The 16,134-nt window shown below is 44.0% G+C and overlaps 2 protein-coding genes across 2 annotated transcripts; one reads left to right on the forward strand and one right to left on the reverse strand.

The window, feature by feature from the left end:
- Positions 1–1,117: 1,117 nt before the first annotated feature.
- LOC124688671 (eukaryotic translation initiation factor 3 subunit G-like) lies at positions 1,118–3,242 on the forward strand. Its single transcript, XM_047222313.1, has 2 exons — positions 1,118–1,445; positions 2,719–3,242. The coding sequence occupies exons 1-2, from the start codon at positions 1,118–1,120 to the stop codon at positions 3,240–3,242; spliced, it is 852 nt and encodes a 283-aa protein (XP_047078269.1).
- Positions 3,243–7,280: 4,038 nt separating this feature from the next.
- On the reverse strand, positions 7,281–9,042 carry LOC124688672. Its single transcript, XM_047222314.1, has 2 exons — positions 8,889–9,042; positions 7,281–8,120 (listed from the first exon to the last, which is right to left on the reverse strand). Exons 1-2 carry the CDS (start codon positions 9,023–9,025, stop codon positions 7,493–7,495), a joined length of 765 nt encoding a protein of 254 aa, XP_047078270.1. The 5' UTR covers positions 9,026–9,042; the 3' UTR covers positions 7,281–7,492.
- Positions 9,043–16,134: the final 7,092 nt, after the last annotated feature.

Here is a 16,134-nt window from a genome sequence, read left to right on the forward strand (position 1 = left end):
AACTTTCAGAACCTTTCCCACTTTATTTTCAGTAAGGTTCTTTATCATTGCATAACTACGGTAACCAACCGGCAGCTTGTGTATTTGGAGCCAAGTATCAAACAAAATTCAGGTCAATTGTATCCGGATTTACCAGTCCATCATACTCCTCAATCCAAACAATATTCCGGCGAAATAGCCAAGGTCCCCCTTCCTTCACCTTCAGCCAATCTCCCAGACAAAAGCACTGACCTGTAAATAAATTCCCTTCGAGATGATTGAACTCAACCTTCTTAGCTGGAGACCATGCTTTCCGCATATGATTCTCGAAAGTTATAGGACTGAAGTTGTTTGTTGTATGTACCTTTTCTAGAGCCATCCACTTGATACCTTGTTTTGGTGCAGATTCCTCTTCCTCAAATACCAGATCATCATCCTCAATGCCTAGCATGTTCAACATATCTCCAATCGCCTCCTCCTTCTTGCTTCCAGACCCACTGGTATGATTGCTTGAGGTCGCCGGACTTGCCATCACCGATCCAGAAGAGACGCCAAAACCCTAGTTTTTCCCAGGGTACAAAGCTAAGGAACGAAAGACACGCTGAGACAGAGCCCAGCCGGATTCGGGAGCAGCCCAGGGAGAAACCTAAACAAAAGCTAGGATGGGAAGGATCCCTCACCGGCGGAAACTCCGACGTCGAGGTCAGGAAACCCTAGATCGCCACGGGGCGCCTAGGTCTAGAGTTTGATAAGATTTCCATCGCATGAGTTCCCTACGGCCTGCGGCAACTCCTGCTGGGAAGGGAAGGTGGCCCACATCTTCTATTGTTCCATCAGCAGACCCTAAGAACACGTCCTACGGCCCAAAGGGTTTCCAGTTAGGCCCTGATCCAACAAGGGCCCAAGAAGACGGACGCCATACTGGAAACCGACTCAAATTGTTTCCGAGAGTCCAGACCGTAGTCCTCTTCTATGCCACGACCTCGCTAAATAAAACCCTTCCGGAAGCTTAAACCCGACTACACATCATACAAAACCCCAAGTCGCAACCAAACCACATAGCCCTCCTCCGCGCAGACCCCCGCACCCCGAACCCTAGCACGTACCCGAGCGAATCACCAGCGAACCAGCGACAACCATGGCGGCGGCGAAGATCCGATGGGGCGAGGTAGAGGAGGACGACGGGGGCGACCTCGACTTCCTCCTCCCGCCCCGCGTCGTCACCGGGCCCGACGAGAACGGGCTCAAGAAGACGATCGAGTACCGCTTCGACGACGACGGCAACAAGGTCAAGGTCACCACCACCACCCGCGTCCGCAAGCTCGCCAGCACGCGCCTCTCCAAGGCGGCCGTCGACCGCCGCAACTGGTCCAAGTTCGGCGATCCCGCCAGCAGCGATGACGCGTCCGCGCGGCTCACCGTCGTCTCCACTGAGGAGATCTGCCTCGAGCGCCCACGCGCCCCAGGTTCGTCGACTTTGTGTATACATCCCCGGCTAGGTCGGCGTCGATTGATCTGTTTCGTTTCAACTACTGTGTTGCTAGCCATATTCGTGATCGAGTTATGTTGGATTGATGTCATCCATTGTAGAATTATAATTATAAAACCGAGATTGGCGATCTATCTGGTACATGTAGGAACTGGCCTTTAGGCTCTCAAAGTAATGCAATAACCTACGTGTATATTAGATATTCCTAGTTAGTTCGCAACAAATCAAGATGGACATTTGGAGGACAGTAAATAGATTGCTAGCTATGAACCTATACCATTGGTCTCAAAACTTTTTTTTGTACGTTGATGTGTTTTGAAGCAATGCTGGTGTGGTGTATAAGGGGACAAAATGCTAGTTTTGTAAGCTCTTATGAAAAATAACTGAGAGAAGCCGCAGTTGAATATAATTGAGTCAGGAGGTCTACATATTTGGATAACTGTATTCTGTAATGTTTAAAATAGCCGGCTACAGGATATAGCCGCGGCCTCCCAAAACAGCTATAACCCGGCTATAGCCTAGCTATAGCCGGCTATTTAAGGATTTTGACACCTTTTAGCGGGCTAATGCAGTTAGCCACACCATGCGGGAAAGGCTATAGTGGACTATAGCCCGGCTATAGCCGGCTATTTTAAACTATGATTCTGTTTGAGTTAGGTAGGTGACTGAAGTACATTGAGTGCAGGCCATGTAGAATACCTGACCATGGGTTTTCCACGTCGAGTTCTAATGCACTGTGGCTTTTGAAGTACAAGAATTAGGATTCTAACGCATTAATTAATATCATTAAGGGTGCCCACGTTCTCCTCATTGTAATTTCCTGTGATGTTATGATTATGTTACCAAAAAACCAAACATAACCTTCTGCATTTTGTTTTATATGATCTTCTGCTCTTGCCGATCATATTGACATTCAGTAATGGGTGCTGCGGTTGAGTAGGTTAAAGTTTGTTATGCATACACTGATACATAGACACTGGTTCTGAATGATGACTTTTCCATCAATTGGGCATGTTAGCTGTCTTTCTGTTGTAGCCAACCCAAACTTAACCTTGCGTTATTGTGCCATGGATTTTTTTCTGTCTATGTATTTTTCTCTGCTCAAACAGTTACACGGATCTTCTTAATATTGCCATTAGTACTGATTCCTATTTTTATAATTACTTACCATTGTTGTTCTGGAGCCCACAAACTAGCTGGATTTGTTGCATCTCTGTGCTCGTAATTTTTAACTCTTCACTTAATTGTAGGGAGCAAAGCTGATGAACCAAGTATTTCTGCTGATCCACTGGCAACCAAGGGTGCTGTTCTCATGGTTTGCAGAACCTGCGGTAAGAAGGGTGACCACTGGACCTCAAAGTGCCCCTACAAAGACCTTGCTCAAGCGACAGATACTGTTGATAGACCTACTAGTTCTGACGGACCTCAAGCACTGCCTACTAATAAGGGATCATATGTTCCTCCGAGGTTGAGGTCTGACGCACCGCAAGGTAATGGGTCTGAGATGAGGCGCAGGAACGATGAGAACTCTGTCCGTGTTACCAATCTATCAGAGGACACCCGTGAGGCTGATGTTCACGAGCTATTCCGCACATTTGGCCAGGTCAGCCGTGTCTATGTTGCATTGGATCAGAGGACTGGATCGAGCAGGGGCTTTGGCTTCGTCAACTTCGTCCACAGGGAGGATGCTGAGAAGGCTATCAGCAAGCTCAATGGGTATGGTTATGATAACCTTATCCTCCATGTGGAGTGGGCAACACCCAGGCCTAGTTAGTTAGTTACTATATCTACTGCAGTTCTCCCATACGTATTCTGTCAATATGTTCGAATTTTGTGTCTCAGTATTTCTAATGAAAAGATGTAAAATAAACATATACAGTGAGTTACCTTGAAGGCTTTGAAAACTGTATGAGCTGTTGTTTCAATCAACATAATAACACTGTAATGGCCTCCAAAGAAAACACACATGAAGATATCACAATAATTTCGTCAGAAACAATGCGACAAAAACTGCAAAACACCGCATGCTCTCCAAGGTTGACACACCAACCCAGATGACCACTTTAGTGGAGAATTGAGCAGTTGGACTTTTGTGTGACACCATCTTCAGAGGAGCATGGTAAAAAGGATAAAATTTATCTTCCTACACAGATGAAATAATGTAGGTCTTCTCCACCAACAACTAATGTTCGCTTATCATTTTGGCTGGGACTATTTGTTGTTTTGGGACAATATAAACAAGCTTATTATCATTGTAGATAGCAAGAATTGATAGATCATCCACCAAAAGATTGCATGAGAAAACATGGTGGTTCATTAAGCCACAATACTTCCTCACGCGAGAATGCTCAATGAATGTTTAGACGAAACCTTGAACCAAGAGATGACAATCCTTAGAAAACAGCCAGGAGGTTATCCCCACCTCCATTAATCAGATAATGAGACCCAAATAAGTTCGCGGGTTCTGTTTCCTCTGGTTATGCTTAATAAGGCAATTTTCTAGGCACGATTGAAACGATTGATGAATTTGATCTTGTGATGCAAGAACATATTAGGCGCATTCAAAATAATGAGATTCATCATCATTATCTTGGCCACCATATTCAGAATGAGTTGATCTCACGCCTCGTCGATGCCATGAAAATGGTTATCTTAAAGATCATCAAAGACGCAAAGTATTTCTCTGTTATCTTGGACTATACCCGGGATGTGAGAAATGAAGAGCAAATGACGCTCATTGTGTGGTGTGTCAACCTATCAAGTAACGTTCCAAGAGTGGAGAAGTTTTTCCTAGAGTTCTTGAAGGTTGATGACACATCAGGTTTGGAACTTTTTAATGTACTAATGGATACACTGGATTCTCTTGATTTGGATGTCCCTTATTTGAGGGGGCAAGGTTATGACGATGGTTCCAACATGAAGGAAAAAATCAAGATGTCCAGAATGTTTGCTTATAGTAAAGCCGAAAGCATTATATATGTTGTCTGCATGTCATTGTTTGAATCTCACTCTCCGTGATACGGCAAAACTAACAAGTTATTTCATTCTTCGGTATTATCCAGCGTAGATATGTATTATTTGCACGTTCTTCTAAAAGGTGGAAGATTTTTCTTGATAATGTTCCAAAACTAACTGGTAAACCTTTGTCTAATACTTGTTGGGAGAGTCGAATAAAGAGTGTGCAACCTATATGGAACCGAACTCCGCATATAATATCAGCTTTGAAGGAATTGGCAAAGGGTTCTACTAATGATCCAGCGACAATAAGTGATGCTCAAGGTTTGGTCAGTGCACTTGAGAAATTTGAAATTTTAGTTGGCATGGTTATTTGGCATGATATTTTATTTTCAAAAAGTTAGAGGAAGAAATTGTATGCATTGATGCTATCAAACACCTTGAACGGGTAATATCATTCTTTCAAACGTTGAGAGAATACGGCTTCTATACTAGTATTGAGAGTGCCAAAGCCATTGCATCGGATATGGGCATAGACCCAAAATTTTGTAGAAATTAAGCGTCAAAGTAAAAGGAATAAGCATTTTGATGAAATCAAGGAAGAACTACAACTATCAACTATTGAATCCTTCAGAGTTAATTACTTTCTTATCATTGTTGAGGCTGCAATTGCTTCATTGGATGATCGATTTGAGAGGTTGGAGGCATTTGAAAAGGTTTTTGGTTTCTTATTCAACTAAAAAAATCTTAAGTCACTAGATGATAGTAATCTACGAAAAGATTGCACTACTTTTGCAAAAACTTTAATTCATAAAGAGGCTGTTGATGTTGATCTTGGTTATTTTGTTTCTGAATGAAAGTGCCGCAAGTAACTTTGCCAGATGATTTGTCGGTACTTGAGATTCTTCAGTTTGTTACAACTGTTTATTGTTATCCAAATATGTCACTTGCATATCGTATCCTTTTAGCTATACATGTGACCGTAGCCTCGGCTGAAAGAAATTTCTCTAAATTGAAGCTGCTGAAAAATTGTTTGAGGTCAACTATGTGACTAGACAAATTGAATGGCCTAGCTACATGTTGTATCGAGAAGGATATCTTAGATTGTTTGCAATGATTTCGCATCTAGGAATGCACAAAGAATATTTTTTCTGAAGCATTAAAGCGTAATTGTTGACGGAATCATTGTATTTGGTTTTTATTTGAGTTAATTAAACTAGTGAAAATATTTGTTATATTTTTTAGCATTTCATTATTTTTCCTATCATAAATATGAGTACATATATTGGCCTTAAGGGATCCTTCTGTTGATTTCGTCCAAGAGCCCCGAAAAGCATAGATCCGGCTCTAGGAACACACACGATCGAGCTACCAAAAGAAACGAAAGTAAACCTTCAACATGTAAGCTCCCACCAAGCAGAGCACCCTAACAGCAGCAAACACATCTACCCCAACATGTAAACCTTCAACATCTGCGCTGTGGCTTCAGATTACTGCTTACATGTAGCCACAGCGCCCTCCGGAGAATTCCCACCACGCTCCTAGCAATCTGAAGCTCCGCGTGCCAAGCAACACATCTAAGAAGGGATGCGACGACGACGCGGCTGCCCGAACTAATCCTGGGGTTTCCCACGGTACGCGCCCGCAGGGACAAGGGAGGAAGGCTTCACCCAACGCCCTTCAGGAAGGGAAGATGGCGCCCGCAGGCGTCACCGCGTTGGTGTCTGCCAGACCGACAAAGATTTCTCCCCACCCTCGCAACCCTGCCCCGGATGCTCCATCTTGCTCCACCAAACACATCGCCCACCAACTTGCGCCACCACGACCATAGGGACACCACTGCCGTCTTACCGTGACCAACGAACCAAGGCCAGCAGGACCAAGGAGGATCCCGAAACCGAGAACCGGCGAGGTATTGAACACGCAGGAGGGAACTGCCTTCACTGCCAACGGCGGTACCAGTCCAGCGACAAGGGGCACAGCAAGCCCACCTGGCCCGGCCGAGCACAGACCCACCTAGCCTGTGCTCGTGAAGCCCCCGTCGGGATGTTGCAGGACACGCGCCGCCACCCCAGCCATGCTCCGCTCTGGACACCTCCCCTGCCCACCGGAAGCAGCAGCTCCACCCGGAACCGGCCCACCGCCACCCCAGCCATGCTCCGCTCTGGACACCTCCCCTGCCCACCGGAAGCAGCAGCTCCACCCGGAACCGGCCCACCGGGACCTAGATTGGGCCCAAAGGGCCCGGATCTGGGCCGGGAGGGCACCACCAGGCGCCGCCTCACCACCCCGCCACCAACCAGTGACGACAACACCAGCTCGCTGCCCACGGAGCTTCGCCGCCGCCGGAACCACCGCCGGCCGAGGGAATCCCGCGTTCCCCCTCTAGACGCGTGGGTAGGAGCATCACCGCCGCCGCTCCAAGGGAGGAGGAGAGAGACGGTTCTTAACAGGAAACACCAACAAAAACACCAAAGCTTCAGGTAACAATACCACCCCAGGAAGTTAGACCCATGCCCGGATGTTTCAAGCAATTTGAAAAAAGAATCATCATGAACTCTCGGATGGCTCCTTTAAATAAAACAAAAAACAAAAAAAACTCGGATGTTGCTCCAATCCGGGCGCTTCTTTCACCAGCCACCAATTGAAACGAACCACCCCAAAATAAGATGAGCTGCAGTTTCAAGCTCTTCATATAGTCTACAACCTGATTTCCCCCGCAACCTGGTTTTCCATCTCCAATCTGGTAAGTCTCTTAACCCAACTCTAAATAAGGTGCAACCTGTTCAAAACTGGGATGCACCCGCAGTCCCACAATGAAAGAAACTGCCCTCTCCAATATATTTACTCCCCAAAATATTGTATGATTATGGTTTTTGGTATCTGATTCGTCAAAAATACTGAATGAATGTGATGATACAAAAATGCAACAACTATAGAAGAAGATAGGATCGTATGTCTCAACAACTCTGCCGAATAGTTCAGTATGATCTCTATACGCTCCCGTCTGTACCGCAAAACCTCCCCGAGCTTGAGCTTGCACATGCATCTCCTAGAACCAGTGGATGGTTACTCGTCGTCGTCGAGGTGGGAGGCATGGTGGATGCACATCCGCCACTCGCCGCCCACTTTCTCGAAGACGTTGGTGGCAATCTGCTTGCCCCAGCTGCCACTGCCCCTCGTCTTCACCATCTCCAGGCACGTCACATAGCCGAGGTCCCCCCTGACGTGCACCTCCACGTCCTGCAGGTCGAATCGCAGCGGGAACTCGTAGTCGGCGTCGCACACCATCTCCCAGCTCCGCATCACCGTATCATAGCCCGCGATCCGCCCCGCCGACGGGTGCACCACGTACACATGCTCGCCCTTGGCCCACAGAGCATGCATCGCCGCCAGGTCGCCATCCCGGAACGCGTCGTAGAACCGCGCGTTGGCCGCCAGGAGGGACGACCGCCCGTCCTCCCGGAGGTGGCGCAGCTCGTCCCGGAGCCGGGCCGCCTGGGCATAGTCCTCCTCCTCAATCGCCGTCTCGAGGTCATGACGGAGGGTCTCCTCGTCAACTACGACGTGAGCTGCCTCGGTGGTCTCGGTGTCGGTATCGGCATTTGGGCTCCCTTCTGCCTCCCCGCTCTTGACGTGCAGACGCGTACACGCTTTGGGGTGCAAGCGGGTGCTTGTCATTAGAAGCCCTGTGCTGCTGGAAAAGATATGTTCAACATGGTCAGCAGCACATTTACCATGCCAATCTGTTCCAAAGTTTCAGAGAGAGATCATCGATGTGAGGGTAAAGAAATCTAAACTACTAGTAACAGGGTTGTATTTAAAGTTTTGAACTGCTAACATTGAGTTAAGCCGCTTAGTACAAGGCATTGATAATTATTGAAACCGGGATAGAGCGAAAGGAAGCAACCTAGTGGGCTAGTGGCAGATACTCAATCAATAACAAGATGTTATGGATAATCGATTAAGGCAGGAGTGACTGCAAAAGTCCTAGTACTAGAATATACTACTGCGTTGAGGGGACTAAGCGTACCTCATAGAGACTAACGAGAAAACAAAATGTAATTATTCAGTCAGTGCCATGGTGACAAATCTACAATTGTCACTTCAATTCAGAATTTCAGACCCAAATTTGCATACAGTGTTATGTTTCTAATCCTGATACAGTGTTATGTTTCACAGTTCACTATGGACTACTATCATTTACTTGAGCGCGGTGAAAAAAATATACTAATGGATTCATGGAGGGGAATAAATAGTAACCTGGCTTAACTACAGCAGTGTTGTGTAACTGCAACGACCAAGATTCAAGAATCCCAAGATCCCACCTTTACCCTAAATTAAAGATCAGCAGACCCATGCTGCGAGATGACACAAGCCAATTTCACTCATCCACAGCACTAATTGGATAAGGAAACCTTGAAACAAATCTTAATTAAAACGGAGCTTAGACAAGAGGCCTCACAAGCGCTTCGCTCCAGGACGGAAGAAGCAGTTGCCAGCTGCGGCTGCGGCGGTCGCTGGAATTTCCGGCCGCCACCAAGCTCTCGCCGGCGTGGCGGCCGCCGCCGCCATAGCTGCGGAAGGATTTGGTCCTGCCATGATGGGATCAGAGTAAGGGTAAGGTTTTCTGTCTCTTGTTCCATCGTTTTGTTCTCCCCCTCTTCCCTTTCTGGGCCTTTGTTCGTGACTCTTAGCTGGGCTACCTTCCAGCCTGGATGGATGGCTCGTTGAATGAGCAGGTTTGGGCCCAAGTACTTATCTTCATGCTTCAAACTTCATTCCTACTTCTTTTTCCCGAAAATTCTCTTCAGCTCCCAAGCCCTAATGATCCATTTATTTATTTTAAAAAATCCAAAATCATATTTGTAAGTTAAAACATGGACGTAGTCAATGATATGATATATACATCTTATAAGCATGCAAAATGGCAACCTAAAATTCTTTGTAATGTGGGCTACACAAGATTGACAAATTTGATAATTTTAAGAGATTTGAAAATGAGCATTGTTCAGTATACTTGGGTTCAAACTTTTTCATTTTTATGTATCTCAGAATAAAAAAACAATTAAATTAATATTTTGCATGTTTGTAGGATAGCCACATCGACATTTTTTCAGATTTTTTCTGAAATACGATTTTCATTTTTGAAAAAAAAATAACAGGATCGCTAGAGCTCGGGAAAATAGAGTAGTAATACTTAGAAAGAAGTGACCAACCCGCCAATAAATGGAAAAAAGGAGACACTACTACTGTAAGACACTGCAACTTTCCATCTTCTATTAATTTCTTTTTTTTGGGATTCTTCTAAGAAACTTTACTACTAATTATTTTTTGGAAACTAATATATCAACGAAAAACAAAAATCTACTCCATCTCATCCATAACAAATATCAGTGACTTAGTACGAAGTTAGTACAAATTAATTTGTGCTAAATCTACGACACTTATTATGGATCAGATCGACGGAGTAATATACTAAGGAAGCAAGTTATTACAATTGCACACGACCAACTATTCCACTCAACACACCGCTACACCGCATTTCACTTCCAAGAAGTTATAAACCGTGAACAATCTTGGCGGCAAAACGCTTGACAATGACCACCTCAGGCAAATATAAGTGATTATTTGTAAGAAAAAATAATACACACGAAGATACCATGAATTTCACGCCTGATTGCTCAAAGACTGGACCGATCCTTCACACCATAAAGGTAAAGGGAAGGGAGCGATGAAACCATCATTCAGTACATATTGCAGGCTGATCATCGGGATATGCGAATTTGTTATGCTTAACCAACCATGTTGTTGAAAAGATAAGCAAATTACCATAAGGCAATACAAATTGGGCTATGGGCAAGACCAAATTCTAACACAGCCAAGCCAAGGCTTGAGTATACTCGACATTGCAACAATTCTCTCCAAAATCCCAAGGGTATTTCTGCATTGCACAAAAGTAATCTGTAGTGGTACGTGCGTTGATGTAGATGTAGCCGGTGCTTCTTGCTGCCACCATGGCGCCACTGCTTTTTTTTACACATCGGCCAAGTGGAGTTGAGTGGGGTGGGTTTGTTTTACCGATGGCACTGAAAGTATGGGTGAATGTGGTCCGGGTGAAAATAAATGTCGAAAGCTGCCGTCGCCATGCATGCATCCCTGGTCAGTCAGTGGCTCTCACTTTGATGCTACGACTAGCTAGGCACCACCGGAACCGGGCGGAGCAATCAGTACATTCCCAGAGCACGTACCTAGCTCAGCTTCTTCTCTTTCTCTCGCTCTATCTCTCTAGTCTCTAGCTACCTGTTGTGTTGTGTTGTGCTGCAGCCAAAGCAGGGCCGATCGTGGAATTTAGCACTTTATCATCAGTGGAGTGAGTCCCCGCACTGCAGTTGGCAAAGCGAAGGTTGTTGCGTGCTTAACGTGCCCCTGTTCTTGTCCTCTGGCGCTTGCCCCTAAACACGGAGCAGTCTTGTCCTTGGAGCGTTCCTTGTTTATGCTTGCCCATCATCCACTTTGCCGCTACTATTTGTTGTCACTCCTTGTTTAGCTACCTGCTGAGTGCACCTACCCACTACACCTCCAACTCAAGGGGATAAACTTGTGTTACCACTAGTATTTATTATACTATATTGGCAAAACTGCCGTCATCTGATCCCGAACTGATGTTCTGACTCTTGCGTGCATACGCTCAATTTATTTTGAAATGCATATTTGATACATTTTCAAGTGTTAAAAAATTTCAAACAAAAATCACATGTATATCTTCACATGCTACGCGTGCACAAAGTCTTTTCATGAAAAATCGACTTGTTGTTTAGGCTGTGTAATACAAGCAATTTTTGGTGCTAAAAATAAGGCTTTTTATGAGAAATATTTTGTTTTTTTTTACATCCACAGCAAAAAAATATTAGTTTCACGAAACGAACGCACATAGATTATCAAGATATACATGTGATTTTTTTGTTAGAATTTTTTAATACTTAATTTTTTGGGGGGTGGATGGCATATGCACCCGGGAGCCAAATTGAGTTTTCGCATCCCTACGTGTATATATAATTTAGAAATCAATCACTGTTTATTTTAGTATCATGTATGTTCTATGCATACATTCTTCATCCACAACACTAATATCATATGTAAGCCTTTTTTAGAAAGCTAAATAACCTTCTAAAAAGGTTTACATTTCTAAAAAAAAAACATCTTATACTTTTTATACTATAGTTGTTCATTCGTGACACTTATTATTTAGTAGACCTTAACATAGTTTTATCCCACTTTATCATTTTTCTTGTTTTGGTTAGATAGAACCGCCATGTTACGTCGATGTGGCGGCGACAAAAATGTGTAAAGATCGGAGGTTAGCATCGATCAGATTTCCTTGTCATCATTCTGAAATTTTAAATCCCGTTCATCACCTCACACCTTTCTCAATGGATACACATTCTAGATAAATTTTCATTAAATGGAGTAATATGTGTAACAAATACATAACTACGGAGTAAAGAATGGAATTCACTCTATCCTAAAATGAAGTGCAATCGGTGTGCAAATAAAAAAAATATGTCCCTCTCCCTCAAAAAGGATGTCGCAGATTTGTCTAAATTTGGACAAATCTGTGGCATCTTTTTGCAAACGTAGGGTGTGTAGATGAAATGCATTTTCAGCTCCTTGCGGTGGTAAATTGGTTACATAACTTTTAAGATGCAAAACATAATCTACAAGGTGGGTTTTACAAATTGATTTACCGGCCGTGTACGTTCAGGCAGTAGATGAGCATGCACATGGGCCAGCTGAACGCTTTTGTTCATTAATGCGTGTCCTCTCAGTCTCGCTGTAGCAAGCAGGGTAACGAAAGTTGCAGCTCATTACCTTGTCCTGTGGCCCTTATCCCTAAACAGGCAGCCGTTTTGTCTCTGGCATCTACCAGCCGCTTGTATGTAATGTACAGCGTGATCTGGTCACTAGCTAATCAGCACCAGCTGCTGGAAGATCAGACAGATCTCGTTGGGGAATAAATCTGGCGCAGCGCAGCGACAAGGCATCATTCCCCTCTATTCCCTTCCATTTCAATGCGTTCGATGTGCTGCCTGCACCTACGTACCTGCTACTGCATGGAGTATATATACAAGTTGTGTTCTGATTAGGGGATAACATTGGTCATTGCGCACACAAGCAATAGTCAATTACCTCCTGCAGCATCACTAGTACTACCAGGAGTGTTCAGTTGGTCTAATTAAAATGTTCTGTTTTTAATTAACTACTACTAACTGGAGTATACCAGGAGTAGTACTATCTATCAATCATGGTACAGGAGTACAGCTTAAGGTTGTCCATTGTCCATTAGTACACCAAATTCAAACATATTGTCCTGGCCAAAAGGAGTATCTGTATCTTGCATGGAAAGATGCTGTAGCAGGCACTACAACTGCTGTATCAGACAGATATCGTTATTACCAGCAGAGAGAGATGGAGGAATAATCTGGCGCAGCACGGCGACAAGCCATCATTCTCCTCTATTCCCTTCCATTTCAATGCAATCGATGTAATGCCCTGCACATACCTAGCTACCAGCTGCAGGAATGATAGGATATGTAGTGTAGTACTGCAGGAATGATAGGAGCATATATAAGTAGAAGTTTGTTCTGTTTTAGGGGATAACGTTGGCCATTGTGCTCATAGGTAGTAGTCAATTACCTCCAGCAACAGTGGCAGGAGTGTTCAGTTGGTCTGATTAACATGTTGTTTGTTTAATTAACTGACAGGAGTACATCAGGAAAAGATACACACTGTATTTGTGTTGATTATAATTGCCTAGTCTCTTCCAATATATCATTTTGTTGGTTGAACTGACTAGAGCATGCAATTTTACATGGTATCAGGCAAGGTTTTTTTCTCGTTCTCGAAAAGATACCACCAGGCCAAATACCAATCGAGATACTTCAAACAAAAATTAAAATTAGTTCAAAATTTATCAAAATCATTTAAATATTGAGAAAACTACCAAACATGAGCAAATATTGGCCGGTATTTTCTTATACAATTGGGTACCGGAAAAACCGGTTTCCAACGAGGTCTCCGAAATCTCGGCGAGAAAAAACCCTGTTATGGGACACCTACAATATTATGGGTTCAAATCCTACCCAACTCAATATTAAAAATAAGGCCTACCTAAAAAATTCGAACGATACACGTCTAAGGCCCATGCGACTAGAAACAAAAGAGCACCGGCCTAGATGTTAGGGGATGTGTTGAATATAATTGCCTAATCTCTTCTAACAGATCGATCTCATGGTTCAACTGTCTACAGCATGCAATTTCACCATACGTAGTGTCTCTTAAGGTTGTCCATTGCCACCCGTTATCCAAATATTGCTCATTATTTTTGAACCGGGGGCAAAACCTTTGCGTCATTCTATTAATTAAGTCAAAGTTTTTGGACTTGATAGTTCTTACATAAAAAGATACAAGGGACTACACTTTCGGTATTATTTTCCCCAAGCGATTAGTTCCCACAGTTACCCACAAATAGGCTCCTCTCTTGATTTTATCTAAGACGACTAAGGGTGCAACGTGCTTGTTGTGAAAGACTTGAGCATTCCGTTCGTTCCAAATTTTTCAGGTGGCAAGCAAAGAAAGGGAGGCTATGGCTTTGCGGTTTGGCATAGAGCCACTTGTCATGGTGCACCACCGATTCTTAAAGGAATTAAAGAGGTGGCGAACTGATCTCGGTCTCTTGCTTGCAAAGATGACACGTGTTGTAATTAGGCCCGCCAACCACGTTTTTGGGGACTGTCTGCGGTTCATGTTCTATTTTGCCTGAGGAGCCAAGCAAAAAAATGTGTCTTCAACGAAGCCCAATGAGTAGTACTAGCTATGTTCTCATATTTATCTAAATTTGAATGTATTTATACGTTATTTAGTGTCTAGATACATCTAGATTTTAGACAAACTTTAGATGTATATAAATAGACGGAAGGAGTATTATTGCTTAAACAAGATAGTGTCTAAATACATCTAGATTTAGACAAATTTCAGACGTCTATTTATAGAGGGAGAGAGTATTATTATTGTTCAAACAAGAAGGACGTGTGATCATAGGATGATAGTGTAGAGAAAGAGATGTGATCATACGATGATAGTGTAGCACGCGCTCCTCTTTGGAGGCCGTGAGACATTCAAACGTAGGCCGGCAGTGAAGGTGTCGTACAGAGAGGGATGGTGAAAATCTTTGGAGGCCCCAGACGATCGGAGGAATCGGAATCTGTACAACAGTCCGAATGTATATGCAGCACAGGGTTAGAACTGTAAATTAGTGTTAGTGGCGCACGCTTTCTTTCGCGAGGCAACTTTCTACTACTACGTACCTTTTGCTTTCTGCCTAGCAACCCGCGCGCGTCATGCATATGCGTCGTCTTTCCGGCAGACAGGCAGCGCAGGCGCGTGCGCGCTTCCGGCCGACTCCTTTTCGGCCATTGCCGGCCTCCAAGGCGCATCCCTCCAACTTTTCTCTCCTTCCCTCCTGCTGCGTGACCTGACCGGGTCCAATTCATTCTCACTGCTTACTGGTAGTACTGTGCCCTACTCCTACAGTCGCATAGCCGTAGGGATGTCCCTGCGAAAACGGTATGAGCATGACAATGACTAGCTGCCCTGGAACATAATTTTTTCATGGTGGCTCATACGACAGCTCGAGAAATACATATACACATGATGTCTATCACCGTGCACACTCACGCTGAAAAATGTTGGGATGAGGAGATACACAACCTCGCCCAGTAGCCTGTGTGAAAATGATTCTCTATGATTGCTTCAAATAATATATACGCAGCATAAATATAAACACAAGCGCACACAAGTGACACAAGAATTTACGTGAAAACTCTGAAGCAATCGTGAGAAGGGAAAAAAACACGGGTGTGAACCAACCGATTCATGCAAGCTTAACTATGAGAAACCTAGGTACAATGTCTTCTCTAGAACATCTACAGATTACAACACACTTCAACTCGTTGTTCACCTGCACCAACAACCACAAGAGGAGATACAACAATTAATAGCAGGGATATTAGAGTCTATGTCCCCCTTTAGTAATCAGTAAACTGATCTTAAATCATAGATCCAATTAGCATTAAATTTGGTAGACAATCATACATATGTGTTGAAAGCATACTGACAAAAAAAATAGCTCAATGTGACACCGTTTGCTTGCCTAAACTGTTAGTCTCCCAAAATTGCTCTATGCTGAAACTGCTGCATCAGCCCGAACTGATAAAACTGCTTTCAAATCTAATTCCCAACTGACCCAAATCTCAAACCAGCTAGCCAAATCAAAGTACTCAAAGTAAGGAACAAGCTCACTGAGTTTGGAGCCAATAAAAAATGTATGATCATCCAATCAATTTCTTGAAGATAGGCCGGCCAGATCTCAAAAATCTGGACAGAATTCACCGCTCCTTCCTCTTCCTCTCTTCTCACTTGGTTGTGGTGTTCTATTGTGTTCCCTCTTCCTCTCACAATAGTGGCCAACTTCTGGCTTGCTTCTTGCTTGCTCTCAAACACACTTCCACAAATGGTGGCTAGGGTTTTCTCTTTTCTACCTCTCAAGGAGGTCGCTCAGCTATTGGATGCGAACATCGATCAATGTGTTGATACGTGTTGTGCTTTCTAGGCTGATGTTGGCTGCCAGCACACCTCCATGTGGAGGGACA

This window comes from Lolium rigidum, chromosome 2 (genome assembly GCF_022539505.1).
Source record: "Lolium rigidum isolate FL_2022 chromosome 2, APGP_CSIRO_Lrig_0.1, whole genome shotgun sequence".
Taxonomy (NCBI): Eukaryota; Viridiplantae; Streptophyta; class Magnoliopsida; order Poales; family Poaceae; genus Lolium; species Lolium rigidum.